Source organism: Paroedura picta, chromosome 11 (assembly GCF_049243985.1).
Source record: "Paroedura picta isolate Pp20150507F chromosome 11, Ppicta_v3.0, whole genome shotgun sequence".
NCBI classification, from domain to species: Eukaryota; Metazoa; Chordata; class Lepidosauria; order Squamata; family Gekkonidae; genus Paroedura; species Paroedura picta.
The window spans coordinates 25,274,071-25,300,209 of NC_135379.1; the positions used below are offsets into that span (position 1 = coordinate 25,274,071).

The 26,139-nt window shown below is 39.1% G+C and overlaps 1 protein-coding gene across 9 annotated transcripts in view; it reads right to left on the minus strand.

Moving 5' to 3' along the window:
• The window catches only part of DGKB (diacylglycerol kinase beta), a 272,726-nt gene that overhangs the window by 118,306 nt on the left and 128,281 nt on the right, over window positions 1-26,139 (minus strand). For all 9 annotated transcript variants that reach the window (XM_077304457.1, XM_077304458.1, XM_077304456.1 and 6 more), the window contains one exon: window positions 7,929-7,993. In XM_077304457.1, coding sequence (XP_077160572.1) covers window positions 7,929-7,993 — 65 coding nt within the window. The remainder of the gene's footprint in view (window positions 1-7,928; window positions 7,994-26,139) is intronic.

A 26,139-nucleotide genomic window follows, 5' to 3' on the forward strand; every position in this document is an offset into this window, starting at 1 on the left:
CTAATGCAAAAGCATGAAAAACAATATGACTGAATGATGCTACTTCTAAAAATGCAAACTATGATCAAGTCCAAAACAAAGTTTTTATTTGCATAGAAGTGATACATGTTCTGAAACAACATAAGCAATTCAAATGAATTTTCATACAAGCAGGAACTGAAAAATGATTTTTATAATGTAGCACAGACATTTTAAAAAGTATCAACTGCTTATAACTCTTTAAGATTAAAGTGAGTGGTAGAAGTGAAAAAATATTGACTAGATATTTTTCTATGAAAATATCTATGTAAGAATAGCAAATCTTTGCAAAAAGAAGAAGAAGAAGAAAAAGAAGAAGAACTGAAGCAATTTTGTGTGATAGTTAGATTCTTTGACCAGGTATATGGACAGTGCCAGTCATATAATCCATGGGGTTGTTGTGAGGATAAAACAGGGAAAATGAAAATGCCACTTCTTGGAAGCAGAGTGAGAAGAATTATGTAGGTACAAAGAAAATAATGAATTGATCCCTACCAAGAGAATTGTGGAAATTGAAACAAGACTTTTCAAATGGTACAGACTGTGTGATGCTATCCATCAGATCCTCAAAAACCTTGGTGCAAACAGGGCATAGGAACATGGATGGTAAATGAGCAGCCTGCCTCTTAAGAACAAAAGAAAACATAAAAGAAACCAGTACCGGTCTCTGGATTAGCCGGTACCGGGCCGAAGCTCCTCCTCGTCCTCTTCCCTGGCTGCTGCCTCAGGGTCTGCCCTGCCATTCTGCCGCTGGCTCACCTTTGGTGCTCTCCAGCAGCTGCCACGGCTGGGACTCCCCCTCCGCATGGCACTGCACAGCTGCTTCTGGCAGCGCCCCCCAGCGGGCAGTGGGAAGTCAGGGGCGATGGTGGGAAAGCAAGTGGAGCAGGAGTTCATGTGATGGCAACGTCCCTTGGCAAAAGACTACCCCCCCCCTCCGGGCCTCAGTAAAACTGTCAAGCGTTGACTGGTCCCTGGTGATAAAAAGGTTGGGGACCACTGTTTTAGTCAACACAATGTTATAATGCACCAACACTCCTTCTGAAAAAGTTAATTAATTAATGAAAAATTCAAATATTCTATACTACCGTGATTCTTTATTTTCTTTCTTTCTTTCTTTCTTTCTTTCTTTCTTTCTTTCTTTCTTTCTTTCTTTCTTTCTTTCTTTCTTTCTTTCTTTCTTTCTTTCTTTCTTTCTTTCTTTTTTTCAAGTAGCTTGTTCCGATACCTGCCTTTTCCCTTCAAACAGATTACTGGGATGGTTCAGTTTTATAGACATGTAGTCAGGGCCAACATTAATTAGAAAAGGGACAGCAGTGACAGCTTTCTGTATTGTTGCCTGAATTTTGCTTGTATCTACTCTTGCCTGCATCTACTCTTCCAGTAGATAGCAGATAATCAAATACCACTTCTTAAAAAAATACTGGTTAACTAAGTGCCATTGATTAAATTAATAGCAAAATACACAAGTGACACTTTAGCATGCACCACAGTTGGCAGTTGGGGAGATGGACACACCCTACTGAACTACTCAAAGTTACCTAAGTAATGAAATAATGTTGTCAGCCTGAAGAAGAAAATTACAAGAAGAAAATTACATTTTATTGATGTTGGCCTATAGCATATGGATCTGTTATGAACCAACATTTTGTCCTTGTAGAGTGTATGCGTGGTGATTTTTCATCGGAACAAGAAAAGATGCTTAATGCTAAGGAGCCTCTGGGTTTGTCAGCCAGTGGCACATATTATGATTCCTCTTTGCTGACAGCAAAAGCCAGTCAAGTTGACATATATTATTTAAGGGTGCACTCAAAGGCAATCACCGACAAAATAATTTGGTTCTGTTCTAGAGATTAAGAAGTATCATTATTCCCCCAAAGGAGCAATAGATTAAAGCTATATATTTAATTTCTATCACCACTGATGTTTCATAAGTAACTTGTAAAAGTGAACAAAGGAGATGAGTTTGGAACTGCATAACAAACTTAAGTTCACTTTTGCAAAAAAGCTGTGTTCGGTGGCTGAGTACAGTATGATAACTTTTGGAAAGGACAAGGGTATGACCTGTGATATTTAAATTCCCTAGGCTACTGAAATGCTATGAGGGCATAGCTGCCTGATCTATGGATGTATGCATATATGAGCCGTTTTCAATTTTCTTGCATTTACTTGACAGGTTTTCTAAACATGATCTTTGGTGTTAATATGAAAGGTGTCTACAATTAGTTGTTTTGAAAAGACTGAATGTTATCTATCTAAATAGTGTCTGTATACACAACTGGTTTGGCATTGGGTGACACAGAAAGAATTTAGCATGACTTTCCCCCCTTTTATAACCATGGAGGAAGAATTAGGGTCTATCTTAGTCTTTACTCAGAACCCTGAGAAACCTTCATGAAAGCAAACACTTGTTCAATACGAGAAGGACAAAAGCATACTTATCTACCATTTGCTATATCTTGCTATGCAGAATGCAAATTGCTGGATAAATGTTAGCTGAAAATACATGGATTGAATAGGCTCTATGATCATCATCATTGCATCAATCAGTTTTATTAAGCCTAATTAGCTAGGACTAGAATTCATATGCCTTATTCAAGAGTATATTGTGCTTTAGAAGTTTAAGTAAAAATATGACCTATCTTGAAGCAGATTCAGTGTTGGGCAGAAGAGGTGATGATGGCAGCACAACTTTCTATAGGCCCGTCATTTGTCTTCTTCCTTTCCTAAAGTAAATCTATCTCCCTCATATCTATCTATCTATCTATCTATATATATATATAATGAGCCTATAGAAAGTATATTTACTTGTAAATATATATATATTTATTTACAAGTATAAAAATCAGTAAAATCACAATAAAAACCATAAATACCACAATCACAGTTACAATAAAATGGTGGCATAAACCTCTTTAATTACCATATATATTATTATGTGTATGAACATATATATACAGAGAGAGAGAGAGAGAGAGAGAGAGAGAGAAGGTTATGTGCATGAAGTAATCATTGTTTTGAAATGCCTTTCTGTAAATGTTAAATGTGCTGACATTGGCACAAAACAAAGGGACAATTATGACAGATAAAAAGTGTCTAACTCAAAACCAACAAAATCACAACAGTCAATCATATGTACAGCAACAGGCAAAGTTATACTTTCTGATTTTGTACTGAGATATAAATTCTGTTTAAATGAGAGTTATGTCCAAGTAAATGCATTCATGTTTGCCATGAGCTGGCTTAGTCAGCCCAGAGGTGTTCTGAATCAGATCCAAAAACTTGTGGAATGTTGCATGCTGAGAACTCTCCACAATGCAAATGCTCAAGTGTGATAGTGTGTATGGAGAGCAAAATCTTCCTGTGTTCTGCTCTCTGTATGCAGGGCATGCATTGTGCCCTATTTGTTGGAATGTAAACTTATATTTAAAATGTAGCAGTTTTACCTAAGGAATTTTTGATACTATAAATGAGCAAGCATACTAATGTTAAGAACTGTGACCTAATTTCACAGAAATAATTTTGACAAATATTCTGCATGCCCTTTAGAAATGAGAGTTCTTTTAGGACCTTGCACTTTTTCAAATTCCCTCTCAGTATCCATAGAGGGCATAAGGGCCAGAACTATATATTTTTGCAATTAATTTCCTTAAGATAATGTTAGAAGCATCAGGTTCTTTAAAATATAGATGAATTCCAAGGTGAGCCGGCTAGCAGATGTTATTAATGGCATATGATTTATTGTGACATGAAACCTGAGTCGAAACCATATGATTAGCTGAGCTTTTTATAAATTATAATTGCCAACTGCTGAAAATATGCAGCCAGACCCTAATAAACCAGATTCACCATTAGAGTCTAGAAATTCAGCATTTGCCAAGCATTCAATAGGCCCTGCCATTTGTCTTTGGAGGCACTTAGAGTGCCCTTGGCTGTGGAAGCTAGACCTGAGCTACATCCTTGAGGCAGCATAATTCTTGACAGAAGCTTTTTAGAGTTTTACAATTATCACACAGGCATTTATTATAGGATATATCGAAATACAGATAGAACTAGATTACAAGTAGCATGTTCTCTAGGTATTGACAACCTTATGTCCTTTCAACTATAGCTTCAGTTATGGTTCTAGAAATTCAAGAGTGCCACAAGTTCACTCACTTGCTTTTCTTCAAAATCAGAAACCCATTTATATATTGGTTTCAGAATCACATCTGTAGAAGTCTGATGTGGAATATGAAAGTGTATTTAGACCTGATTTTCTCTCTCATATCAAAAATAAAGCTACAAAAGTAAATCTCTGTGAAAACACAACAGAACAGTTCTCCAAAATGTTCTATTGTATAAACAGTGTAGATAACAAGAAACAAATTTGAACACAGCCCAGCCTTTTTCAACCTTTTGATCATGAAGGAGCCCCTGAAATCAGGTTGTTTTGGGTGAAATGAGAATGTGGGAAGAGCCCTACTGGATCACACCATCTAATCTAGCATCCTGTCTCACACAGTGGTCAACCAGTTCCTCTGGATGGCCAACAATATGGCACAGAGGTTAAGGTCTTCCTCTAAATTCTAGAGCCAGGAGGTAACATCAGCGGGGTTCCTCAGCTTCAGTGCCTTGTTGTTTGACATTCAGAGGAATGTTGTTTCCAAATATTTTTTCAGAATAATTTCCATGTAAAGCATCTAGAAATAAACAATTCAGGAACTATTCTGCCAAGGTAAGAACAATACTGGGTAAGGCCTAATACCAATATTTCCTTTTCATCTACCTAGCATCAAAACCTTCATCTTCTCTTGATTCATCTTCAATTTATTAGCCCCATGGAATCTATTTCTGATTACAGGCAACTATTCCAAGCATTCATTCATTGATGGAGAGACATAATTAGATATCTGCATATTGAAGGTACAGTACCTCACAACCTCCTGATGACCTCCCTCTTCCAGAAATTTAACGTGAACATTAAATTGTTTCAGAAAAAGGATGGAAATGTGCAGCATGCCATAGACCAGATGCTGTGAGATGGCTGGAAGTGTTTCAGTATCAATTTCCAGAACCTGCCTGTCAGGCAGAAGTTGAACCATCAAGCCTCCTACTCCCATCCCAACCACATGGCAAAGAAGGGTTCTATGGTTGATAAAGTGACAGATCCAAGAGAACCAGAAGAGTGGAGGTAATTAGATAGGGTGACCAAAGTCTCCCAGTTCCAAACTGGAATGAAAAGCAGATTGATAAATATCTATGTCGGCAAATAAATATCTAGGTAGGCTTCTTTCCATTGGGAAACATATGAGGAAATGGGTAAAATCTGGGAACATTGGCAGGGGCTCATGGGAATTGTAGTCCATGGACATCTTGAGGGCCGCAGTTTGACTACCTCTGATATAGGTAATCTAATTTCATCCTATAATACTTCATTTGGATCCCCACCAAATGCTTGTATTTCTTTGTCCCACAAAGGAAACTGGATTGCTTTGTAATTTAAAGGTAAAGGTATTCCCTGTGCAAGCACCAGGTCATGTCTGACCCTTGGGGTGACGCCATCCAGCGTTTTCGTGACAGACGCAATACGGGGTGGTTTGCCAGTGCCTTCCCCAGTCATTACCGTTTTACCCCCCAGCAGCAAGCTGGGTACTCATTTTACCGGCCTCGGAAGGATGGAAGGCTGAGTCAACCCTTGAGCCGGCTGCTGGGATCGAACTTCCAACCTCATGGACAAACAGCTTCAGACAGCATTTCTGCCGCTTACCAATGTGCACCACAAGAGGCTCTGCTTTGTAATTTACCGAGTCTTTATCTAAAAAGAGCTTTTTCAGGAACAATTTGATCACTGCCTCCTTCTAGAATGCGGGAAACAGAACACAAACAGTAACAGATCAAGTGTCCTTTCAGGACTACAAATATTAGTATCATACCGCATTAAAATATTGGTACCATAGTGCATAAAAACTTGGTTGCCTGGATGCATCCATTCCAGGTCTCCCCCCCCCTCCCCATGCAAATCAGATATAAAATGAGAACACAGCAGTCGATACTATTTCAAATAATAAAAGCATTTTGGCACAGAAAATGCTTGACTCTCAAGACCAGCATGAGAGCAATGATGATGCGCTATGTGATATTTGAAGATCCCTGAGCCGACACTTTGCCATTAGACATTACAGAACACTTATTAGACAGCTGCAGCTGTGAATCCTTATGTTTTGCTTCCACTCACATACTTGTGTGCTGACAGGAGCCTCCTTCATACTCATCGCAAGTAAGATCAACCAAATGCTGTTTTACAAATATAGGCTTCTTTCCATTGGGAAACATATGAGGAAATGTGTAAAATCTGCAAAATGTAACTTTGCACATGTTTTATGCATTTCTCCTTTGCATTACATGTGGACTATTTTTCCAAATCTCTGGAAAACTAAATACATGAGCGTGCATGCACACACACACACTTTCACATTCTACAGGAGTAGGTAATTCCAGAAAAGAAAACAGGGATTCTAAAACCTCTGAATTAGTATACCAGATTTATGAAGTCTTGCCTAACATTCACCCTAGTAACACTGCTACTAGGGTGAATGGAAGTAACAAAATGAAATTATTACAGTGCTAGAGGCTTCCCAGTATCTTTAAAGAGGCACAAGCTTTTGAGTTATTGGTCTTATGCTGACCACCTTTTTTGTTTTGCAGAAATGTGTGGTAGACATTAGAACACAATGCTGAATCAGACTAATGTACCATATATTCTAGTATATTGCACCACACAGCAGCCAACCAGTTACCCTGGGGGACCGATAGATGGGCCTGTAGGTCAAGACTTTCCCTTGATGCTGCCATCTTATAATGGTATTCAGAGGTAGCTGTCTCTTTATATAGAAGTTCTTTTTCTTTACCATGGTTAGTAGCCACTGATGGACTTATCCTCTATTAATCTGCTTCCCTTTTGAAGCCACCTACACTCACACAGCCATCACTGCATCAACATTTACTTGCTGAGTAAAGTACTTCTTCTGAGTGTCCTGAAACTATTACAACCAACTTATTTGGCCATCCTCTAGTTCAGGGGTAGTCAACCTGTGGTCCTCCAGATGTCCATGCACTACAATTCCCATGAGCCCCTGGCAGCGTTTGCTGGCAGGGGCTCATGGAAATTGTAGTCCATGGACATCTGGAGGACCACAGGTTGACTACCCCTGCTCTAGTTCACAAGTCCAGAGTTCATCTACTTCTTAATCCCAGCTCAAATCTCACCCATACAATAAATGTATTAGTTAGCACATAGGTATAAAATGTAAGTAATAGTATTATTGGGGGTAAAAAAATTAAATGTCTAATCCACTTTTCCCATAAGAAACAATATGGTTATCTGTGAACACAAACTTGCCTCATTCTGTATCAGACCATAGTCTATTAAAATCAGTACTGCCTATTCTGATTGGCAGTGATTCTCCGAGGTCTCAGGAGGAGGTTTTTCCATATCACTTAATATTTGATCGTATTAACTGAAGATGCCAGGGGTCGAACTTGGGACCATCGGCAGGCAAAGCAGAAGGTCCACACTAGGTCATGGTCCTTTGGCACATGCAAAGACCTGTTCTATACAAATGAGGAACAAAACTGAAATGAAATATGACTGCTGGCATCACTCACTTTAATATATGATGAAATGATGCTGCTGTGGCTACTGATAGTATTCCATGTTCACAAACACAAAATAAATTACAACATACTTTGTCATTGTATAGGTTCTACTGTCACTTGGAAATAGCTCACTCATACTATAAAAAATTATATATGTATAGTGCATGTGCTCTCTCTCCTGCTGTTGAACTTAGCGCGCACGGACACACACACAAACACAAACACACATATATACACACATACAAATAAAAACACAGTGTATGTGTTCTTACCTGCTGTTGAACTTCTCTGGGTGTTTCTCTCGCATGATGTGAAACCTGTGAGCTATTGAAGCATCCTGGAAGAAAATATTTAAGTTTAAATTATTTTAAAGAATCACAAAATATGAAATGTTATTGCAAAGCTTTTATCTGCCTCCATGTCCAAATGAGAGAAATATTCTTAGATTCTAAGCTTTTTATAGATGTTAATGCTTGGCCAACCCTGCCTTTCTAAGCTACTCACTTAGTTTAAACTTTTGCATTTTGAAGATTAATTAATTCACTTTTCAACAGACATACTCCTTCTGAGCATGTGTCTAGATTTTGTGTATATGCAAGAGCTGCAAGTAGAAGCACCTTTATATCAGCCACCAGATTATAGTGTCCGCATATTTTCTGGGTATACTGGCCAAGGATGCAGGTCTATAGCATGCAGAACTGGGCTCAATTGGGTGAGGATATCCAAGGTCCTACTATGCATTACTCCATGAGATTATGATTCTTTCTATTAATTTGAACCATTTATTGTTTGTGTACAGTGACAAAGACTACAGTGAGAATCCAAGATACAGTGTTTTGAATAGGATGTCACTTGGCTCGGTAGATTTTGTTTTTATTTTAGCAGTAGCTACAGAAGCAGGAAAACCACACAGATGCAAAACTTTTATATCAACATTGTATAAATTTTGAGTTGAGATAACCAAATTAACAAAATTCAGTTCTCAAGAAGGGAGAATGAACTAACTCTGTATTTAAAAAGCAATACAATTGCCAACGTCAGAGTTTTAAACATCTTCCACGATGCAAGCTGTTAATAACCTCAATTACTGTATAAGATTTTGACATCAGTATCTTCGGCATGATGCTACTAATAACCCACTGTCTACTTTGAAGATTTCCTGTTTTCATGGGAGAGGATGTGGGTGGAGTGGTTATATGCTGTGTCTGTTCTATTGTACCCCAGTTCAAACAAAGTACTTGCTGGGTTCAATTTCTTGCTTTAGAATAAGCACATCTTTTGCACCAAGTCAGAGATTGTGTTTTCTGGGCAACTGAAGAAACTTGATATTGTTGGAACTCCTATCCTTTGGACTTGTGTCCCTCACTTAGTCAACACCATCTCTGATACCTGCCCCGACATAAACCCTGAGGAAGGTAGGGTGGAGGCCTCCCATCGGAAGAAGAAGAAGAGTTGGTTCTTATATGCCGCTTTTCTCTACTGGAAGGAGTCTCAAAGAGGCTTACAGTCGCCTTCTCTTTCCTCTCCCCACAACAGACACCCTGTGAGGTGGGTGGGGCTGAGAGAGTCCTGATATCACTGCTCGATCAGAACAGCTTTATCAGTGCTGTGGCAAGACCAAGGTCACCCAGCTTGATGCATAGGGGAATGCAGAATCAAACCTGGCATGCCAGATTAGAAGTCCACACTCCTAACCACTACACCAAACTGGCTCTCTGGAATGAGCATGAGAGCTCATCACACCACCTCCTACTTTGTCAGCACTCCAAGCTGGAAGTGAGGGGATGCTGCAGCCGAAGTGGGGAGGTACGTGACTGACTGTTGGGGCCAATGGATGCCCATGGTCAACAACCAAGGCCTCATCCACTGGATGGAGCTGGTGGGCCACAATCATCCAGGAATGGATTGAGAGTGAGAACTGGCTGTGTGGAAATGCGAGCCAAATTCAGTGTCCAGCTGAATGAGATTATGGGCACGCTAGAGGTGATTTTCCAAGTAAACTAGGATTTGGCCCAGGCACTCACTATGCATCACCCTGCCAGCTCCATGGACCCTGCTACTATGGCTAAGGTAGATAATGCAGGCAGTAGCCCAGACATGCTGAGGATCTCAGACACTCCTGGGAGAGTAAAGACCCTGCACAAGGTGGGCAGGCAGGCAGCCAGTGTGCTCCTAACCCCATTGGTCAAACAGCCTTCAGATGACTATGAGGATGAAACCTCCGCAACACACAAGCCAATGGTGGTGGTGGTGGTGGTGGTAGTAGTAGTAGTAGTAGTAGTAGTTTACTGATATGGTCAATGACTAGCAAGAATATCTGGATATAAAAAGGTAAGGCCTAGGTGGGTGGAGAGTGGGCGGGACCAGTCTGATCTTTGTACCAATCAGAAAGCATGATTTGGATGACAGATGCATAATAAATTTGCAGATGACACTAAACTGGATATAGCAAACAAACAGAATATGAATACAGGAAGAGCTTGACAGGCAGGAAAAATTAAAATGAATTTCAGTAGTGATGAATGTAAAGTTCTGGATTTAGGTAGGAAAAATCAAATGCATCATTATAGGATGGGGGAGACTTGTCTTGGCAGTAGTATGTGCAAGAAGGATCTAGGGTCTTTGTAGACCAAACACTGAAAATGAGTCAGTAGTGTGACTCAGTGTCTGGAAAGGCAAATGGTTTTTTGAGGGCTATATCAAAAGTAGTATAGTGTCCAGGTTGTGTCAGGTGATGGTAACACTTTACTCTGCTCTGGTTAGACCTCATTTAGAATACTGTGTTCAGTTTTGGGCACCACAGTTGAAAAAGGATATAGACAACTTGGAGCACGTCCAAAGGAAGGCAATGAAAATGGTGATAGGTTTGGAGACCAAGACATATGAGGAAAGGTTGAAAGACTTTGGTCTGTTAAACTTGGAGATAAGATGACTAAGAGATTATATGATGACTATCTTCAAGTACTTGAAGGGCTATCATATAGGGGATGGAGCAGAGTTGTTTTCTGTTGTTCCAGAGGGTTGGACCAGAACCAATGGGGTTAAATTAATTAAAAATAATTTTGGCTAAATATCCAGAAGAAGTTCCTGATAGAGCAGTTCTCCAGTGGAACAGACTTCCTTGGGTGGTGGTGGCTAGACAGCCACCACACAGAAATGCTGATTCTGTGAATTTAGGCAGATTGTAAGTGGGTGGGCAGAAGGCATTGTGTTCATGCTTGGCTCTTGTGGCCCTTTCTTGCATATCCAGGGAAATGCTGATCCCCCACTTGGGGGTCGGAAGGAGAATTTATTCCAGGCCAGACTGGCCAGGGATTCTGATTTCTTTCTTTCTTTCTTTCTTTCTTTCTTTCTTTCTTTCTTTCTTTCTTTCTTTCTTTCTTTCTTTCTTTCTTTCTTTCTTTCTTTCTTTCTTTCTTTCTTTCTTTCTTTCTTTCTTTCTTTTTTGGTGGGGGGTCATTTGGACATGGAATTGGGGTCATTGGGGTAGGCAGGTAATTGTGAATTTTCTGCATTCTGCAGGAGGTTGTACTTGACCCTGGAAGACCCTTCCAACTCTATGATTCTAATACAGTTGTGAGTCTGGCTGGCTCATTCTCCCTCCTTCTCTCCATCCTCTCTGCATGTGGATGGACTTTTCAGGGCCATTTCCCAGTCTTCAGCTTTGTAAATAAGATGGCTAGATAAACTTTTTTCTTTAATGGGCAATATTAAATTCCCTACAAAACTGGTGTCATTAGGTTGTAAAACAACTATTCCAGATCCCTCCAGAAAAGTCCTCTATTTTGGTCCCAAAGGCTCTGCATTATCAAAGAGCTTACCTGTTCTTAGCTAGAAAGTCAGAGTTGGAACAGTGCACCAGGTAGGGGAGGTGTTAAAGCATGTTCCACACACTGCACTATGTGCCAGGAGAGCTGCAATTTACCTTTGGACATATAAATTTGTTTGCTGTATTATTCTTGTTTCATGGTAACCATCCTGAGTCTTCAGGGAGGTGGTGAGTGAATGAATGAATGAATGAATGAATGAATGGGATACAGGGTGAAGGGTTAAAATTAGTTTCTCCTAAACTAAGTTGTGAAAAAATACTTACATTCTTTACACTGAGGATTTGCATGCATCTTCCTGTTGACTTTTCTGAATGTCTGTTTTGATTAAATCATTTAGGTAGGCAAAAACATTTACCACTGACTTAATGCACAGCTTATAGTATTCAAAAGAGAAACTAATTATTTTGGCCATCTTATGACAGTGGGAGGTTTTGAAGCTAAAATATTCATTTTAAATAAGAAGGTTTGATTCCATTCTGCAAAGGAGATCATTCTCAAGCTGTTATTTGAGCACATCTTTAAAATATATACAAAAATACATTAACACTTTCCCTAAATTCTCAAAACAACATTAAAGTCTTCTAACTGTCTATTGCCTACACTGCAGAAAGGCAGGGATAACCAGCTTCAGGGTCCCTCACAAGAGTTGAGGAAACAAACTGCTGAGAACACTTTCCAAAGTAAGGACTAGTAATTGTGGATCATTGAAACCTCTTTTTAAAGTCTGAAGAAAGTTCTAGAGCTATTTGAGAAGGCAATCAAACTCTTTCTCATTCTAATAAGATAAGGCCGTCTCCTGTAACAAATAAACATAGTGCCCTTTGGTTTTGCAACCTTCTTCACAAACCAAATGACCAAATTCCACAAAAACTTGGTTAAAAGGTGCTTCCAAGTTTCTCAGTATATCATTTCCTCCCATTTCACAACTATGCTGCTGAACATGTGCTCTGACCAAATGCAAGCAACATTATTTTAACCCCTCCCTTGCCTTACATATTTTCCCTTCTCTGGAAATTTGGACTCAGGCCAATCCCAGCTGTCCAGTTCCCTTCTAAAAGCATCACTATCACTGCATTTGCCAACAAATCTAGTAATGCTGTATTCTTCAGAGTTCTGCTGTGGTTCCTTTCCATTTTCTTCCCTAGCTAGAGCCCATTAAAGCCCTATCTTCTGAACATTCCCTTCTCAAATCTCATTTCTAAACATTGACCATGAGAGAATACTGCTTCAATGTCTACCCTCCCAGCCCTCTTTCCATTCTCCAACCAATATGCTTTCTTTCTCCTCCATGAGCAACTGCCATTAGCAGCTTAAATTTAGGTGGCTCTTTCTGTCACCTGTTAAGCAATCTTGCTATTAGATCTGTGGGTTTTGTAGATGCAGACAATTTCTTCAGTAACTCAGCTCTTTATTAACACCACCACCAACCAAAACAATGAATAGTAAAACACTCAAAACATTCTTATATACAGTTTAGGCTTCCTATCAAGCAACCTGATTAGTCCTTAGCAGATCCATCTGATTGGTCAATAACTAAGGCAATTGATTGGATGCAGCAGACAGACAATACAGGCTTCTCATTGGCTACTTTACTATACAGACTATTATCTGCATGCACAATACTTGCTCTGTCAGCCCACCTTACACTTAACATGCAACCATACACAGAGTTAGCACCATCCAATAGTAACTGATTGGCTGGCACCATTGAATACTCATTGCACTGATTCCAGCTATACATTTTTGCTGATTATATAGCAATATATAATTATTTATTATATTGTATGAACTGCCAGAAAAGTTCAGTTTTATGCTTGTTACCTATGCTGTGGCGTCAATAAAATGGAATCTCTGATTTTAGTCTGTCTCCTCTTCCTTTCTAAAATATATCCTCCTCAGAGATCTAAATATATCCTCCAGTCCACAATGAATTCTATAAAGGAGAGTGAAGAGTTCTTGGACAGAACTCATGAAGCACTTTTGGGAGAGGAGGGAAAGGCATCTCACCAAACACAGAAGCACCCAGAACAAAAGGACAGCACATGGAGGAAAGTTACAAATAAGTGTAGAAAAATAAGGAGATGTTCTGCCCCTTTGAATCTCAGTAATACAGTCATAGGATTGAGATGGGTCGGATATGACTTCGCACCTAACAACAACTACAACAATACAGTCAAGAATCTGCCCACAGGAGCCAGGACTATTTCCCCAGCTCAAAAGATTTTTCATGGGACCCTGCAGATGAGAGGACTAACTAACTCTTCTGCTCCTCAATATAGGAAGAAGCGGGTGCTGGTAATTCCCTACTGAGAGGGGTGGAGGCCAAAGTATGTTGATCAGACTTGTTGTCTCGAGAGGTATGCTGCCTACTTGGTGCATGCATCAAGGATGTCACAGAAAGGCTGGAAAGGCTCGTAAACCCCACAGACCATTATCCCTTCCTCCTCACTCTTGTGGGAACAAATTATGGTGCCCGGTGCAGCGTGGAGCATATTAAAAGAGATTTTGTGGCTCTGGGGGAAAAGGTGAAGGAGCTGGGAGTGCAGGTTGGGCTTTCCTCAGTTCTCCCTGTTAATGGCTGTGGCTTAGGAAGGGAAAGCAAAATAATGCAAATAAATGACTGGCTATGTCTTTGGTGTCATGAAAGGTTTGGATTTTTGGACCAAGGCTTACGCTATCATGATAAGGTTCTTCTCTTGGGAGATGTTTTACACCTTACAAGAGTAGGAAAAATGCATTTGTGAAGAGCCTTGTAGGCCTGGTGAAGAGGGTTTAAACTAAATCCAAGAGAGAGTGAGACATAAATTCAAAACCTAGTTTGATGACAATAACTGTAGATGGGAACCCTGTAGATTTACAAGGCATGGCACATATGCAGGGGAGCATTAACTTACAGGTAAATTCAAAAACTAAAACTCTGGAGCACATAAATGACAGATTATGATGCCTCTACACTAATACACAGAGTATGGGAAACAAGCAGGAAAAACTAGAAGTCTAAATAGAGGAAAGGAACTATGACCTAACAGGAATTACAGAAACTTGGTGGGTTAACACTCATGATTGGAATATTAAGACTGAGGGGTACATCTTATTTAAAAGGGACAGAAAAAAGGGGGAGGAGTAGCAGTATATGTTAAGAAATATATATATATTTCAATTACCCAGAAATGTTGGAAGACAACAATTTCTAGGAACAATAATATAAAAACCAAAATTATAGTTATTAGAAACCATATTAAAGCTGTTAAAACTGTAAAGTAATTCAATTAAAATTAATTACAGCTGCTAGCCTCATGGGGGCAAAGAAGGGGAGGGAGGGCAGATGAGGGAGGTCCAGTTTAGATGTTGTCTCAATGTTCTCCCTGGCCTCATCCATAAGCTTCCTGTGGGGAAAATCCAGGCTGATCTTGCAGCTGGGGAAACAAAAAGCTGCCACCACCAAATTCATCAAACATTTAGCTGGTGGTGCTAAATGAACAAGACTAATATATCCAAGATTCACTTCATTAATATGAAGCTATCCCATGGTTTAGCAATGTTACCAGCACTAACCAGGGTCTCCTTCCTAAAGCAGATACTGAATCCACAATCTGAAGCAGATACTGAATCCACAATCTGTAAATCATTGTCATATGAAGTTAGGGTAACGTTAACTACAGGTTTAGGAAATAAAGAGTAAATGTGCCTCAAAGAGAAGGGAGAAAACAGAATGTTTATTTCTAATGTTGAGTTTTTTCAAATCACTGTTTTCAGATATTGGTAAATATCCTCCACTGAGCCAGGCTGGTTGTCTGTCTTTAAGCAGTAAGTTCCCTTGGCTTTATAGTTGTTTTAATTTTCTTTTTATCACATCACCTATCCTGTTGCAGCAATTAATGAAATAAGTTATGTAAACCACTTTGCATGCTTGAAGTACTATATAATATTAATAGCCATGTAGAATTTCAATTATGATAACAAAGTGGAATGCTATAGGCACAAATAATTTATAATAGCCATACTCTTAACACAATGTTATTGTTATGTGACACGCCTGGGCTATAAATATACACAATCTGTGGAATACAAATCTAAAATTTAGATCTCAAGGCTGTTTGTAAATAATGTATACAGCAGTTTTAATGCTCTTTTTTTTCAGTCCTCATAACAACTCCATGTGATATATCACTGTTATTATCCACATTCATAAGGCAAACTGAGGGAAGCAAATAACTCTGAAGTAGTAGTTCTCTGGCCTCTGATCAGGTAGCAAAAATATTGTTCAATTGACTTTGTACACAAATATGAGGATGGGGCAGGTGATATCTTACTAAGCAAATTCAGTATTGTGCAGAATTAGCAGGCATAAATTAGATCAGCAATTGCATTGAATTTTGGAACTGGAGAGATTTTGAAAGTGAAATCTGGGATGTCAGAGGAAGGAAAATCATGGCAGGGAAAACAGAGGACAGTAGAGATCTCCTGATATGTACTTTGTAACAGACAGAAGTTTGTGAGCATACCTGGAAGCTTCCATTGTGCCACAAAGAACCACATTACAAGGTACATTTGAAACATGAGAAATGAAACTGGAAGGGAAGGAGGGCTATTTTGGAACTGGGGAGATTTTGAAAGGGAAATCTGGGATGTCAGAGGAAGGGAAATCATGGCAGGGAAAACAGGGGAGAGCTGGCTTGGTGTAGTGGTTAGGAGTGCAGACTTCTAATCTGGTGAGCCGGGTTTGATTCCCCGCTCCCCCATATGCCACCAGGTGGGTGACCTTGGACTCGCCACGGCACTGATAAAACTGTTCTGACTGAGCAGTAATATCAGGGCTCTCTCAGCCTCACCTACTTCACAGGGTGTCTGTTGTGGCAAGAGGAAAGGGAAGGTGAATGTAAGCGGCTATGAGACTCCTTTGGGTAGTGAAAAGTGGCACATAAGAACCAACTTTTCTTCATAATACAAGCCCATATATGCAACTGCAAGCATCTGGACTTGCCTTGCATTGGGACAAGCATTTCTGAACCATTTTAAGAACCTCCTGAAATGAAGTGACTTTCCCCCCACTGGACGGCTACTGGACAATTTTCTTTAGGAAGCAGTTCAATCCCTGTGGGTAAAACAAATCCTCAAATATTAGCTGCAGATCACACTGTGCAATTTTTAAGTGCTTTCAAACAAGCAGAATCTTCTTATTTATTTACTACATTTATACCTTGCCTTTCTCTCCGTAGTAGACCAAGAGTGACTAACTCCATTCTACTCTACTCAATTTTGCCCTCACAACAGCTGTGTGAGGAATGAGAATGTATGACTGGGCCAAGCTCATCCAGCAAGCTTCCATGGCAGAGTAAATACCCACTACACCACAACATTATCTTTGATTCGGTGAAATATAAAACATTTTATAGAATGTCACAGGTCATTAGTTCAATGGGGAATTAACAATGCCATTGATGTTACAGGCTTCTATGATATATAAATTGTAATAGGTGAACAGGTCTTGCAGTTCATTGTAAAATACCTTTGTGAAAATTGGTAAATCCTGTATGAAGTACAAGAATTTTGCCATGATGTTAAAATCAATTCAAATATCTCCTCTCCCCCAAAAGATATCAGAGAAAGGGATACAATAACTTTTATTAATGCATGCAGAAGTATAGGGTAAATGAAAAAAATGCATTTTTCATCTATGTATTATCTAAAAAAAGAAAAAAAAATTCAGCCAGATTTTCTGTTCAGTCTCAGCCAATTCCCTTACTCATTACACTGCTTATTCCACATGGCTTTTGTACATGCAGTTCCCAAGATCCCAAACATAACCCATCCTCCTTTCTTCACCAGTAGAAACTGACTGGATCCAATCCAGTATTAGTTTGCTACCTTTGAAGTAAATGCCATTACAGGCTAAATGCCCCTTTAAAAATCAAGGTATGTGATCTTTCATAGCAATTTAATCATTATTGCACAAACTGAGACTTATTGACGGGATTTGTAGCAAGCTTCCATTTATGTATTTTTGAAAGAATAATGAAATCTGTTGAGCAATTCAAGATTACAATTTCAGCATTTGAAACCTACACAGAGTAATTCAAACAAATGTTATGACATTTAAGATAATGAAACTCTTCATTAATGCCAGAGTGTCCAACTTCACGTATTAGAAGTCAACAGATGTCCAAATACTGAAATGCCAAAAGAAAGTTAGAGCTTATTTTGATTAATATGCCGAATCAGTCCATGGTGTCTCTTTAAAGCTGGCATGCATTACTTCAAAACATGTATTCAAAATCCATTCTAGGAAACATAGCTAGACAAAGTGTTCCCAAGACAAAAGGAAAACAATAAAGCACTGTATAACCCTTTTAGCAGCATGAGCTGCATATTATTGACAGACCATTCATTGCAATCAGCAAATGATTAATTGCAAACTTGTTACTAAATTGACCACACAAAAAAAAAATCAGACAAGCTTCAGTGTACTGTTAAAGAGGGGGGGGGGAAAACTTCTGTTAAGAATGATTGGAGTCTTCTTGTAGTGAATTAAATTCTAATCAATACTCTTGTTGACTACACTGTGGCATAATTACTTCCTTAAATAGCATAGGTACCCATTATTGAAGACATTTAAATTAATATTTAACCTAAATGTATTTTCCATCTACTGAATCAGCATTTTAACTTCAACTCTCACAATTAAATAGTCTGTTTATTATCATCTATGAGCCATATTATTTTTCCTAATATGATTCAGTTCAAGAGGAATAACTTATCCACCAACATTTAAAATCTAACAAACCATACAGATATTTAATTAATTTAATGCAATTTGATAAGCAGGTGGGTGTGTATGCCTATTAGGAAGCTAACATTGTAAGCTCAATTAATGGCCTGTGCAGGTTCTGCTGTTGTCCTATGAAATCCTTATTCAGCATAAGTAAAGTCATCAGTTAGCATTATATCCAATACAATAAGGTTGTACCAGAGACAGAAGAACTACATGATTCCTAACTCTACAGTTCAGGCGAGCCCGATTTCTTCAGAACTCAGAAAATAAACAGGATTGGCTCTGGCTATTATTTGAATGGTAGACCTCCAAGTAATACCATGATTATGGTGTGGAGGCAGGCAATGGCAAACCATCTCTCAACATCTCTTGCCTTGAAAACCCTACAGGGTCATCATAAATCAACTGTGACTTGACAGCACTTTCCACCACATCTATCATAGCATTTGCGGCAGAGAACTAGTAGGCTGAAAGCAAGGGTATTTAATTCCTCCCTCCCTGCTTTTTCTTTCCATGTCCTCCCCTGTCCTCTTGTCACACTGTCAAACTGTCAAACCCATTTTATAACCTGGATTTTGTTTTCACTTAGTAAACAGCAGCTGTCATGGGAGGTGGGTAGGGATTTGGGTTATGACATTGGTGGAAGGGAAGACTGTCTACTAATTAAAACTGCTTGTCTAATGCATTCACAGATCACCCAGTATCTCATTTAGTCCAGGCTCACATAATGATGGACATGGTCCACAAAGGTCTATGTAGCATAAGCTATGATCATTTTAATATAATGATCAGATTTGACAGATACCACTAAATATTCAAAAATGTTTTGAATGACGCCAGCCTGGGCTTCTGCATGTCCTTCATGTTGCTGTTCTACTTATCTTGAAATGATTTCCAGGATTTTTCTTTTGTTTACAGAATCTTGTTTGAGATTGTTCTTTTCGTCTGGCTAGATGCATCAGGCCAGAATACTTTTTGGCCACAAGCTTTAGCATGTTGGAAGCCAGAAGTCAGTCTGTTTCTCTATTTATCCCCTTCAGATGGTATATCTAGAAAAATTAATTTATGATAATGAAAGGTGAAAAGGAATAGAGTACCTTGGGGGAATCTGTTCATTCTTTGACTATTGCCCCTAGGGCAGGAGTAGTCAACGTGTGGTCCTCCAGATGTTGGGCACCTGCGGGGTGGTGCTGGCTGCGCTGGGAGAGACCGGCCGCTTCAACAGGTATTCGGTATTTACTTGTGGTAGCTAAATATTATTAAATACCTGGTTGTATGATCAGATTTAGTTAATTTTAACTAAAAACTGTTTAGTTTACAAAACTGGTTATTGCCAAGCATGCAGTTTATCATCACAACAGTTCAGTCTTACATATGCAACCTGAGCTTTAACAGAGGTGGGCAGTTTGGTATGTTAACAAACCCTTTCCTTCCCAATGTCACAGCCATTTTATTCATGAAAAACTGTGAATAGCAGTTTTCTTCAAAGATCCCCTTAAACGTTAGGGAACTGGTCCTTGTTGTCATATTCAAGCAAACAGAATTTTGCTTTTCACTTTCTTTCAGAAGATCAGATTTTTAAAAATGTGTTAACATGAAGTAACATTTGTGAGCAAAAAAAAAAGAAGTCCTGCACAGTTAATTTTTAAAAGCCACTTAAAAGCTGTAACCATGAAAACCTATGTAACTTTAGAGCTTTGTCAAGACCAACTTAAATGGTTCCTAATAAGAAGCCAGTCAGTAGCTATCCATCCAGTTAGGGATGATCTGCACTCCAGCTGATTGTCCTAGCAGCTGTGTGGCTTCATTACCATTAGAAAGGCATACAGCCAAGCCAGCTGGAATCCAGAGAGGCTACTCAATATACACGGCATGTTAGTCTGCTGGTTTACACATCAGAATTATAAGAGGCTACTGTGGAAAAATATTGAGTAGAAAATACTATGTCTACCAAGACTTAGTTTCAAAACTCGTGTCGCTATTATGCCAAATTCATGCTATTTTATTATAGGAATGTTTTTGCTTCTCCTACAACATAATAAGTATATTATGTTTTAGCCCATCATCAAATGCAAACGTGTCAAAATTTGCATTTAGATTTCAACTATAAATACACAGTATAATCCATCAGTTGAGATAACATTCTGATACTGTAAAGAATTATACTGCTGTTACATTTATGGGGAAAGATGTGAAGTTTGAGAAGATCTGTTGGCACTCCTCACACTGGAGGGCATCACCCCAAGGGTCAGACATGACCCAGTGCTTGCACAGGGGATGCCTTTACCTTTACCTTTTATTTCTTAATCTTAAATGGGGGTACAAGTAGAAGATTCTTTGCACACTTGGAATAGAATCCTAAATAGAGTTATATCCTTTCAAACCTGTTCAACTGGATGGGTTTAGCATGGTGCAAACCTGCTAAGGACTGCACAATTAGCAGGTATTTCTTATTTTATCACAGGACTCAGCCCTGCTGGTAAAATCAGATAATGGGGCTGAACTGCCTTATTATCCATACACTCTCCAGATAAAAAAATGCACAGATAATTGATATTCTTTCATTTTTAATATAGCTGTTTTTTCCATTTCCCCTACCTATCAGACAGACATTTCATGGATTTCTATGCAAAAACATTTCAGAAAACACTGCTGTACCTTTATGACGTATGTATTCTTGCAACATACAAGGAACATCAGCTCTTGTGATATTTAACTAACATGATAGCCAGTGGGGAGGAATCTTACTCCTATCTTAGAGCCCCCACTAAACTAGCCTTCCTCCTTGGAGCCCTTGAGGAAGAGCCACTTACATGGAGGTAACCTTCCTCAACCTTCCTCCTTAGGCTGCAGGAAGGTTGTCGGAGGATGGCTGGATAAATCCTACTGTATCACATCCTGTTTGTTGGAAAACTGGTCCATATTTTGTTTGGAAGTTTGCTTTCAAATTTGCTGTCTGCCTGTTGTGGATTATGAACACACCTGTGATGATCACGAATAGTCTCAGAGTTCAAATATCCCACTAACTTTGTAGTTCCTCTACATATTAAACCAGTAGATCATTGTGGTTCATCAGACATCGAATAAATGATACATTTATGCCCCTTTTCTTCCTTTTGGAAATGTTTGTTCACTGTTTTCTTTCTCAATCTACACAATTTTTGAAGACAAGAATGATTAATGGCTCTACTTCTCTGTATCTTAAAATAAATTGGCAGCATCTCATAACATTGAGAAAAATATCATGCCTCCCACAAACCATAATATGAAAAATTCACCCACATAAATGATGTCATACTGACTCAACTAAGCATGCTCAGAGTGAACACTGACATTCACGTTCAGGAAAAGGTTTGTAAAAGGAAAAACCGATAACAGTTCTGCAGTTATTAACCCTTAATAGTGAAGCTATTAAAAGCCTTTGATGCTCAACACTCAGGGATTTCCATTTCACATCCTTTTTCTAGATGTAACTAACATGTTTGTAACAGGACAAAGTTTTGCGAACATCATTCAAGATTTGACTTGCAGAGACTATTTTTACTGTTTTCAAAACTTATTTTGTTGTTCATACTAATCAGTTCTTCATCTCTCCATTGAGTTATCACAGATTTTTTATTACAGGCCAATCAGTGTCATGACTGAAAATCTTTTTATTGCCTTATCAGTCACAATATCTGTATTTGCTGCCTTTAAAAGTATTAAGTGTTCTTGGTAACAAGTTTAGCAAATAAAAGTTTTACTAATTTTTATAAGACGGACCCTAAAGTTTTGCAAACACTCTGATACACACAATTTTTTCAAGAGAAAGCCTTGCAATCTCAAAGAAGGTGAACACTCCATGTATATATTCTTTTTAAAGTGCCCAGAAGGAATTGCTAGATTAGGATTAACAATGAGCAAGAGATTTTAATGATGATTGGTTTTATGTTCTACTTCCATTTTACAAGTATATGCTTAGAACATCATAACATTCCTTATTAAAAGGTAGCTCATTGCATTGTAAATGGATTGCTAGCATTTAGAAATTAATGCCCACACAGTACAGCCAATAAACTTGGCTGTGATCTAGTACATTGTCAGTAAAAACTTCTAGTCTGCCACAAATTCACTCTGTAAATTTAGGCATATAATTCTCTCTTAACCTCAGTGCCACATCTGCAGAATGGGAATAACATTACTAACCTATCCTAGAGGATTGCTGCAAGGATTACTGAGCTAATGTATATGAATACAGCAAATACTATATACATGCTGTGTGGCAGTGTGCTGATGGTGGGGAGAGGCGGGGTAAGCCATGTGGGCATCTCCTTGTAAGGAGCATGCACCGTGCGCCCTGCCTCTTTCCCCGCTTAGAGCTGGAGCATCAGAAAAAACCTACCCACTTACCCTTGTTATGAATTGTTAAAGAATGTTTATGGTTATAGCTTTAAGTGTTATGTTATTACGAAATTGGTTGTATTTTACCTGACGCCCTTGTTATGAATTGGTGAAGAATGTTTACGGTTATGAGCTTAATTGTTCTGTTATTTGAAAATAAGCTGAATGTTACCTGTCACAGTCTACGGTTTGTGGCACATGGGATGGATCGGTTTGGGGGCAGCTTAGCCTGCATGCTGGTCTCCCCTGTGGTTGAAGGCCCCCATAAGGGACTGTGTGGTTGCAAAGCTCATGGAGAGTTCGCATTTCCAAGTGGCGGATGGCAACCCACAGAGGAAGATGCCCATTGGTTGCAACTGGTAGCCACCTCCCACGGGTCAGCTGGCCTCCTTAGGTTCAGGGGAGCATCTGACAGGGTTGCCTTGCGGCTGGCTGACTGCAAGAGGGCAGGATCCGATCCCATGTTGGTGCCATACTCGTTAAAATTAAAGGCTGTGGCCAACTTATTGCCAAAAGTGGACATTCCTGTGGCTTATTTGAGGTGCATCAATAATCCCCTGCGAGGCAAGTATTATTATAGTAGTGAATCAGATGCTATGTTATTCTTGTCATTGCTCATTCACATCTTATCCTCTAACTATGTAACAAAACTGGGTAGGTAGAGGCAGAACAAACTCCTCCTATTTCAGCTGTCTAGCTATAGTGTACTGTTTCCTCCCTCTTGTTGGAAGAAGACACAGCAGTTGTGCTGATCAGAAGGGGCAAGAATATCAGCATTTGATTCACAGATATTCTAGATACAGGAATAATTAGCAAAAGCACAGGGAGCTCCCTTTTATATTAAGTCTATCTTAAATCTCCCAAGGATTAATGATCTGAATATTTAACATAACTATTAACTTGAAGATTTCATGTCATGGATTCATGACATCACCACGTACAAATTGAAATCCACATTATTACATGGGCCACAAGAGAATCTTCATCCAAAATATGGCACATGCAATCTTTTGTATTTATAACTACATCAATTACTGTTGGCACAGGCCTAAACCAATTTGTAAGCCAGCACCATGCCATGTGAACAGATGGCATGAGGTACACAGCCAAGTAGCCACGTATGTGCATCAACTGTGGGTAGAGATGGCACTGTTCCCAGCCATGAAGTTCTAAACAGTTGTCCATCTTAATCCATCAGGCTTATGCTTATAAAGAATAATCATTATAAACTGGATTAACTTTTAAAATTATGTATTAAATATACTTTTGTTTGGGGGATATTTCCTTGTAGAAATTAAGATAATTAACTTTTATCACTTGCAGATGATGTATAGCAGATCTTCAGATGCACTTTTTATTAGTTTTCAAGATAATAAAATCAGCTCACCCCCCTTATTTAATCCAGTCCATGAAAATGTTGTGATTGAATCCCTTGAATAACTAGATACTTGATTTTTCATAAAGGGATCATACCCTGAAGATTCTTGGTCCCCCCTCCCCCCGTGGTTATTTATGTCTTTCTCAACCAGGGTTTCTTGATAGCCAGGGAAGGGTTTCCACAGTTGATTGAGGAGGGAGCAGCATGGTTGGCTGCCAATAGTGCCCAGGCTCTGTTCCGTCCTCAACTGGCTCTGGAATGGTCCAGCAGAAAGGAGTAGTACAGAGCATGGCCAGGTGCTGTACACTTGGCCTAGGCAGAAGTGAGTAAGCACAGTTCCCTTTGTTGCATCACCTATGGCATACTAATAGCTGACTCTTAGAGGCTTCATGGCCTTTTTCTTCCCTCACGAGGCTGCAAAGACAGTGGCTGCTTCCCACTCTTAGAACCATTGTAGCCTCTTTCATGCCTCACAAGGCCTCAATGGCGGTGGCCTTCCATACTGGAAACCAGGGCCAGGAGAAATGACAGGGCTGCCTTCCTAGTTCTGATGGAGCATCTCCTGAAGTCTGGCTAGCCATCGTTTTGCCTCTACCACAGCTCTATGGGGTAGAGGCAAAGGTATCCTATTAAGCAGAGATTCTGTCTGAAATCTTCAAAAGATACTTTAAGAGTAGGCCTGCTGAGGGACTGTAGCTCACTGGCAGAGCAGCTGTTTAGCAGGGAGAAGGTCCCAAGTTCAATTACAGAATCTCCAGTTAAAAGAACACCTCTGTCTAAAATTCTGGACAGACACTGCCAGTTTTAGTAGGCAATACTGACTTTGATGGACCAAAGCAGTAGAAAGGAGCTCTATGTGTTCATTTCTGTTCATAACCCCACTCCCTGATATTCTGTATTTGGCTCGACATTTCATGGCAGCCATTTTGTACTTGTGTCCACCACTCCATGTTGGCATTCCATTGGTGCTCACAGGTTCAAAAAGGATGGGGATGCCTGATTTATTATTTATTTATTAAGTACATTTTTATCCCATTCATCTTCCAAGCAGCTCAAGGCATCAGATATTGCTTTTATCCATGTTACACATGATAAAGGATGCACAGATCCAAGTAAAAAGCTGGGCATGTGACATTGTACATATATTGGTCTAGATATTTTATCTTTGTAATGCTAAAGTTAATGAGGAAAAAGCACCTTATCGTATCACAATGCCTCTTGCTAGTTCTAGTAATTTTACAAGTTTTGTGGGTATCTTGGTTCTGTCAGCTCAGGTTGAGAGGACCAATTCCATCCATAAATCAGTGGCAACAAGAGGGTTAAAGACCTCATGCATTTGCTTATGTGATTAACATATGATAGGAAATTAGTAGTGATCCTGAATGACATCAAATGACATAGATTTTAAGAGGTACCACTAATGACAGCATATTAATATTTAATAAGGCCCAGTGATTAAGACTGTACTTTATTATTCTATCTTTCACACATGTCAAAGCAGTTTGAACACTTTTTTTTGCATTATATTTAATTAAAAATAAAAATTCTATCATCTGTATAAGGTATAGATCAAGTTATTACTAAAGATTACACTACATTTCTTAGACCTTTTGTTCTCAAACAGTGTAAAGTGCTTTTGGATGTACCTTCTCTAAATGGTATAAAATATCTGGGTAAAATTAAAGGAACGAGTGACCATGATTATTTTATTTTATTACATCTTTATACCACCCTCCCTTGCGGCTCAGGGTTGTCAAATTTAGTTCTGGTTGTCAAGACTGTTTTGTTTTAATCACAATTTCTTTGTTTAAAAAAAATCCTCACATTTAATAATGTCCTTTAGCACAAATCAAATTTTGCTCTAATAATCTTTGGCCACAGATAAGAGATTGGCAATAACATAAGAAAATAACCAGTTACCCTGCTGTTCCATCTTGTCCAGTATTCTGTTTCAAACAGTGGCCAACCTGTTGTCCTGAAGGGTCAACGACAGGGTAGAGGCCAAGGCTCTCCCATCATATTGTCTCTGAGCACTGGGCTTCACACGTTTACTACCTCTAAATATGCAATTTTGCTTTACTAATCATTAACAGTTATTAATGGACTTATCCTCCACGAACCTG